This window comes from Otolemur garnettii, unplaced genomic scaffold (assembly GCF_000181295.1).
Source record: "Otolemur garnettii isolate 467f Iridium unplaced genomic scaffold, OtoGar3 scaffold00103, whole genome shotgun sequence".
In the NCBI taxonomy this organism is placed as follows: domain Eukaryota; kingdom Metazoa; phylum Chordata; class Mammalia; order Primates; family Galagidae; genus Otolemur; species Otolemur garnettii.
This window is the reverse complement of record NW_003852498.1, coordinates 2,809,089-2,816,831: the sequence shown is the minus strand read 5'-3', so window position 1 is coordinate 2,816,831 and position 7,743 is coordinate 2,809,089. Positions and strand designations below refer to the sequence as shown.

The following is a 7,743-nucleotide window of genomic DNA, read 5'->3' as shown; positions in this document are numbered from 1 at the left end:
CCTCTCAAGTAGCTGGGAGTACAGGCAGCTGCCACAATGCCTGGCTATTTTTTGGTTATACTTGTCATTGTTGTTTGGCTGGCCCAGGGTGGGTTTGAACCCACCAGCTCCAGTTTATGTGGCTGGTGCCCTAGCCACTTGAGCTACAGGAGCCGAGCCAGAACTTTAACATATTGAATCTACTGGGGACACAATTCAGGTCATATAACAAGCCACTCAAAGTTTTTCTTTCTCTGAGTTATCCCATAAAGTCAATCTTTTTTTTTTTTTTAAGTCAATCTTCATTCCTTCTGTCTTAATGTACTTAACTTTGCTAATGCCATCAGTCTTTTCTTCCTCTTTGTGGCTGCATTCTACTCCTTGGTTTCAGATCATTATTTTCCAATGCTCTCAGTGATCAAGTGTCCAATAAAAAAGTAAAATTGCATTAAAAATTGGGTGGTGCCTATGGCTCAAAGAGTAGGGCACCAGCCCTATATACTGGAGGTGGTGGGTTTACACCCAGCCCCAGCCAAAAACTTCACACACACACACACACACACAAAAATTACAGTAAAAATAAAATATTACCAATGAAATGTGAATAAGTAGAGTACAAACACATACACACAAATATTTTCCATATTTGCACACACATGCACGTCTTGACCATTTCTTATAGGCAATTCTGTAGATTGATGTTAACTGAATGTGTGAGCTGGATTTGGCAACAGCATCCAATGTCTTGGATGACACTTAGATAATATGTCTATATCCTCACCCAATCCTGAAATGACCAGCAAAATTCCGTTTGTCTTCTGAGCCGTCCTGTGCTGTTTTCACAGGTATTACTAAGTTCTTATTTCCTCCCTTGTGACTGAAATTCTTAAGCATCATCTTCCAAACTGAAGCACAAAAAGCCAAACCTCAGTAGCCCATGTAGAACCATAAATTTTAATGCTTTTCATTCAAATTTGTATATCTTATTCTTGAAATTTGTTATCTTAGTCTGCTGATTGGTGCGTAGAATAAGCTCGTCTGTGCTTTCTGCTTAAGGAATGTCATGATCCATTTGAGAAAACTGAACAGAGGAAAAATAGGGACGAGTGGTAGGGTTTGATCCACAGGATGGCTCTTTAAAAATGTGCTCTGAAACAAGAAGTTTTCTGTCCCACAGTACTAATCATTTTTATTTCAGACATTTACAAAGAATAAATAAATCCTTTACTGAAAAATATGATACCTAGATTTTTGTAAATGGTTAGCAGTAGTTCATTTAATTCCTGTACTAATTTTGTTGCAATGTAAACGTCAAAGTCATTCGCCCTAGGATAATTTAATGTGATAGATACGAACAGCTGTAGGCATTTCAGTATAACCTGTCCAGGATATAAAATGAAAAGTTTATTTTCCCCTTTGATACATGAAGGAAAAGTACCCAAAGCTTATTGTCACTAATATAGGACAGGCATTTCCATCCTGCCTGTATGGTCAGTGTACATTTTTAACATCTAAAAATAGACATCGTAGCTTTAAGAGCTACATTACTTGCCCCCACTTCCCTCCTTTCTCCAGCTTATAAGTTCCTGCACTAGGGACAATGGGTGGCCAAACCCCACATGCTGCTATGGAAAATAACTCCCTGTGCCTCAGAAACACAATGTCTTTCAGCTTTGTGAAATACCAGACATCAATCAGCCTTTATATCAACTTACAATAACATTTTTGAAGACACGATGAAAGATTTGAATCCTCTCCATCCCATACCCTCATCTCACTGAAAAATCTCAGGCATTTCAAGAATTCTACCAGCCAATTTCCTTTCCTTCAGCACTCACAGCCTGTCTCTGCTAGTGCCATTGTCCCGCCCTGCACCTCAGCGATAACTGCCCACAGCATTTGCACACCCATCATCACGCAAGCTTTGTGCTGCAAAGAGCTCCTTTCCTATATCATTTTATGGAAAAGATTACAGTTTTGTGATTTCAGCATTTTAAAAAGCAAGACAATTTCCCCCACCCAAGAGCCTACTTTTGCATTTACATGATAACTAGTTTCCAGAGAGTTCAACATCTGAAATAAGTTGACAGTGTTTTGTGAGCCGAGAGTCAAGGTAGCAGTATGGTATGGAAATAAGTAAAGGAATTATATTATAGCAATTCTTTCATCTTAAAGAACTCCTTTGCTAAGGGTCTTTTAAACTCTTTCTAAAGAATTTTTAATATGTTTATAAATCTTTTGCAACAAGGTCCTAAGGACTCTGAACGTGTGAGTTAGAAGTTACCTAAAATCCCTGCTCCATTCTCCATATGCATTTTCATTCTATGTTTGTTTATCTGGACTTCCTATGTTGACAGTTGAAAGTCACTTAAAAAGACATAGCTTTAGTGGGGGTTCGTGATCAGGCTGTCTGAAAGGACTCAAATAAGCTCCACTTTCATAGTCTCATAGGTATTTTTCTTAACATTTATTCAGAATGAAATTTAAAGCTTTCATGCACTCACAACAAATATAGCTGTGTTGTTTTTACACTCCTCCTCTTTATCTGGATTTGTTTGCCTTGAAAAGCGGAATGGCAGAAAATGACATGCTCCTTTTATAGGCACATGTCCACTTTGAACTTGGAAAACAAATGATGCCAGTAGTTAATGACTGAGTAAAATTGTGGACATTACTCAGTACTTTCACTTATTCAAGAAATTTGTGAGTGCCTGTTATGTGTGAAGCCCCTTCTAGGTGCCTGGGGAGACACACATGAACAAAATGAGCCAAAAATTCTTGCTGTTTTATATTCCAGTATGAAGAGACAACAAAGTAAGGAATAAACATAATAAACTAACTTAAAGAGCAAGCTCGGTTTCTGGGAGTGCTTCAAGCGCAGACTGCCATGTTAAATAAGTCGGTCAGCATAGGATTCATAGAAAAAATGCCACCTGCACCATGGCTTCAAGGAGCTGAGGGAGTTAGGCAATGGAAATCATTGTCAAAGGAATCCTGGGGGTACAGGGAGGAGCCAGGGAGAAGGATCAGAGCAGTGCTCAGGAATGGTAGGAGGTTCACATATTTAAAAATGAAAGCAGTTGAACCCATTTCATTCAGTCTCATATCCCCTGAGCCCATAGTTAGCACGCATGCATTGAATCATTCTTCATTACAATAAATCCTTACATTCTCAGAAACATTTTTAATTTAATTGGCACATGCTCCCATTTGCCACATTTCAACGCAAGCATTTTTATAAAATTTTATATTTTTTTTCATTGTTTTAAGTTTGGAACTAAGGAATGGGTTTCACATCATTTTTTTCTCCAATATTATTTCCTAGACCTAAGAGGTATTCAATAGCTTTTTTAATTGTATGGAGAAATTAAAAAGGACCTAAAAGTTTCGGTTTTAAACACCTTACTTAGTTCTATGAATCACAGTGGTCAAATCTTTTGGTCTTTGTCTCAGTTTTCCAATGTGCAATTGAAAGACAGTAAGTTGTTAAATAGGTAAAATAGGCAAAAATGTAAAGTATAGTATGGTTTTTACTTGTATGTCACAAATATGTGAGTCAGACATATCAGAAAAATGCACAAACTTTAATGCAATCTTCAGAACAGTACAATTCAAAAAACACTAAAAAAAATCATAATACTTTATGTAGTGCTGCCAGTGGTGACATTTGTGAGCTATTGACCTGAATTTTCAACTCTGATGGCCAATTTTCCAGCGGCCCAATGCTGGTCACCTGGACGGCGCAGTGATTAGGCCCTTAGGAGAGCTCTGCCTTCCACATTGATCTATTTCGTGCTATGTCTATTTCTAGTATGATGACTCAATTTTGTCAATTTTCATCTGATTCCAAAACTCGCAGGCAAATGCTAAGTCTATTTTATAAATGTTATGTTTTCCTAATTCTAAGATTCCTCACAGGACATCGGGTCAGGACTTTCCCTGCTTTGTATTAACTTGACTATAGGCAAGCCTCAACACTATTTTTTTAATTTAGCTATTCTAAACAATTTTTGCTATTTCCAAACTTCCAAAAGAAGTGTAAAGAAATAGAGCAGGCAGAATAATGACAAGAAATATTAAATGAGATAATCAGAGCCTATGATGTGAATTTTCTTTTACACACAAAACCAAGCTGCTCAGTGTTTGATTCCTTTGATGTTGCCTTTCTGATAAACGCAAAGGTAGATTTTATTTTTTTCTGAGACACAAAAAACATCTCCCATTCAATTATTCACTCATTCTGTATTTCTCTATTTCCAGCTATATAGCAGGGACTGTGCCAGATCCTGGGAGTATTAAAATAATTGAAGGCTGGGTGTTACGGCTCACAGCGGTAACACTTGCAACTCTGGGAGGCCGAGGCAGATGGATTGCCTGAGCTCATGGGTTCGAGACCAGCCTGAACCAGATTGAGACCTTGTCTCTAAAAACAGCCAAGCATTGTGGCAGGCACCTTTAGTCCCAGCTACTCGGGAGGCTGAGGCAAGACAATCACTTGAGCCCCAGAGTCTGAGATTGCTGTGAGCTATGATGCCACAGCGCTCTATCAAGGGCGACAAAGTGAGACTCTGTCTCAAAAAAATAAAAATAAAAAACATTAAAATAATTGAGACATTCTCTCTGTCTTTCAGGAATTTAGGGCCCAGTGGAGGAGAAATAGAGGTTGATTTTCTACTTTGGTTAGGATATTAAGATTCCAAAAGGTAGAAATGACCTATGCCTACCAAACTCATAAGAGACCTGATGTATAAAACAGTTGCTTAAGCTGATTGCTTATTTACAAATGCAAAGTTAGTAACTTTTTCTTGGGTTAATAGAACATTTATAATCATTCTTTGGGAAAACCTTCCCTAATATAAGATTACAAGGGAGACCAAATTAATATTCATAAGGTTGCCTAGTGAGCATGATATTAAAGAAGTCTGGAGAGTGTGAAGCTTTTTTCAGGCTATAATGAATACTGAGAAGCAGCTCAGCCTCTGCAGCCTGGCATATACACCTCTACAGTGAATTAACAGTGAGTTTCCCTAGGCATACCAGCTCCATTCTTGTACCGTGAAGGCACACGGCCACGTCCCAGCTCTTTCCTCGCTCTCCCTCAGGCTCATGGGTCTTCATCAGCACATTTTCTTGCAGACAATTAAAATATATTTGTCTATGTTTGTGTTAGTGTTCCCCACCCCCTCAGGGAGGAGGAGATGGGTAACACAAACATACTTCCTGAGATTTACCGTAGGTGACTGTCCCTGTATTTCTTTGCCATTATTTAATATACTGGCTATGTCTTAGGCATGCTGTGTATTTAACTGAATTGGCAGCAAAGTATGAATTGCAGTAAGCTATTGGAACTATTATATTTAATGACCTGTATAAATTCACCAGAAATTACTTCCTTTTTTTTTTTCTTTCTAGGTTGTAAAAATGATGATTATTGTTGTGATGACATTTGCCATCTGCTGGCTGCCCTATCATATTTACTTCATTCTCACTGCAATCTATCAACAATTAAATAGATGGAAATACATCCAGCAGGTCTACCTGGGCAGCTTCTGGCTGGCAATGAGCTCCACCATGTACAATCCCATCATCTACTGCTGTTTGAATAAGAGGTAAAAACAAAACGACCAAATTCAAGTTTCTCGCAATTCTTGCCTTATCTGGAAATACAAAAGGTTATTCCATCTTCATGATGCGAATTTAAAACACAGGAGGAAGGGAAAATATATAAACTTACTGAAAGGAGGACAAAGCTTCACTTTTGTAATATTCTCCCTCCTTTATAAAACATCCCATCTGAACAATCACATATCCAAAAAATGTTATTCGAGGTTCTAATTGGGCACTATTAATATGGGCTATCTTCTTCCTCCAAATCCTACAGAATTTTACTTGCCAAAGAAAAAGAAATGCCCTAATGGTTGTAAATATGCTCAAACCCTCAAGCAAATGAAGATACTTCCTAAAAATTTATAAATAATGTCTATAGGATGGAAGATGGCAAATATGAGTGGTCTCCATCTACATGGACATATTGTAGATGGACTTCTTCAAAGTAAACGATTTTGTAAAGATAAGTAAGGAGGAGCACGCCAATCCTTCCTGCATAATGAGGTAGGGTAAGAAAGAGGACAGCCTCCCCGGGGTGGCTTGTGCAGCCGTTAGGGGAAAGATGTTTATAAAGTTAAAAAAATAAAAAGTAGGAGTATGCTCAGTCCAATTTAAGACTAGAAAAAAAGGGAAGATGTGGTTTCCAATTAAAAACACTTTGGTTGTTTGTTCCCACATAGAGGGGAATCGTTAAATTTCCTAGGATTGATAAATCCCTTAATAAGCCAACATGTTTTGTGCATGAGTAGAAATAGGACGTGTAAGTAACTACAGGAGCTAAATGCTGAACTCCCTTCTCAGTTGGGACTGTATCACACTGAGCCTTCAGTTTGTTAAATACTTAATTAACTCTTAACATTTTGCACTAATTGCATAAGCCATATCTCAATTCAGTACATCTGCTGGTAATCAACTTCATTTAATGGTTTACAAAGATAAGGATTTTTCACATCTATAGAGATCATATAAAAACAGTCGAGATTAGCAATTAGTTCTAACATTAAATAAATAAGACTTAAATTTATAAATTCATAATTATTTCTGAAAGAAGCTATTTTGAAATGTCATTTTTAAGTGTCTTAATAGGCCAGCCTAATTAAATTAGACTTACGTAAATGTACAAAATTATTGCAGAAAAGTACACTGTTTCTTTGGCATGTAAATTATCTAGTGTTATACTTTTGCTATTTAATGACTTCTAATTTATGGGAAATTAAGATTTAATTCACGCAACAAGAATTTAAAGGACAAATGCCAACACTATGGCACAAATTCTAAGTATTTGACTTGAAATCAAATTAGAAACTGAGTTAGCATTTCTGCTTTAAGCAGGTGTTCTATGGCAGTGTAAGAAAATGCGTGCTTGAAAATCTGACAACTTCTTTCTGTGGCTGCTTCTCCTCAGATTTCGAGCTGGCTTTAAGAGAGCATTTCGCTGGTGTCCTTTCATCAGAGTTTCTAGCTATGATGAACTAGAGCTCAAAACCACCAGATTTCATCCAACTCGGCAAAGCAGCCTGTACACAGTGACCAGGATGGAGTCCATGACAGTGGTGTTTGACGCTAACGATGCGGACCACGCCAAGTCCAGTCGGAAGAAAAGGGCCCTTCCAGGAGACCCAAGCTTCAATGGCTGCTCCAGCAGGAATTCCAAATCTGCCTCCACCACTTCAAGTTTCATAAGCTCTCCCTATACCTCTGTGGATGAATATTCTTAAATCTATTTCCTGAGGGGATAAGTTAGTGTACAGCCATCATGGTGCCACCTTAGGGCCCCATCCCCCTGTTTATCGGTCCCGTCCTACATTTGTTCTGGAAACAGAAGTCAATGTTTTAGGCAGCTATGCTTAAATTGAGAAAGGCAGCCTACAGGGTATAAATGTGATGAAGGCACTAATATGCGATACCCACCCCCCAAAATAAGACGGGCTTTAAATTTGTTTCTTGAAAACACTAAATTATTATACATATACAAAAATTCATTTGAAAAAGTCTTATAAAGTGTCCAGTTAATCTCACTTAAAATTTGCAATATATAATTGTGACACTAAAATGTTATATAATTTCCCCAAAAGATTGAAAAGCATTGAAATATAATAGTGTGAGTGAAGAGAAATACAATCTATACAAAATGAACTTTTTCGTCTATGGCTATAA

General features: G+C 37.6%; 1 protein-coding gene across 1 annotated transcript in view; it reads left to right on the top strand.

Moving 5' to 3' along the window:
• The window catches only part of TACR3 (tachykinin receptor 3), an 84,399-nt gene extending 76,874 nt beyond the window's left edge, over positions 1 to 7,525 (top strand). Inside the window, exons 4-5 of the mRNA XM_003796333.1 lie at positions 5,392 to 5,588; positions 6,992 to 7,525. Of these exons, the coding sequence (XP_003796381.1) occupies positions 5,392 to 5,588; positions 6,992 to 7,304 (510 nt within the window). The 3' untranslated portion in view covers positions 7,305 to 7,525. The remainder of the gene's footprint in view (positions 1 to 5,391; positions 5,589 to 6,991) is intronic.
• The last annotated feature ends 218 nt before the right edge of the window (positions 7,526 to 7,743 follow it).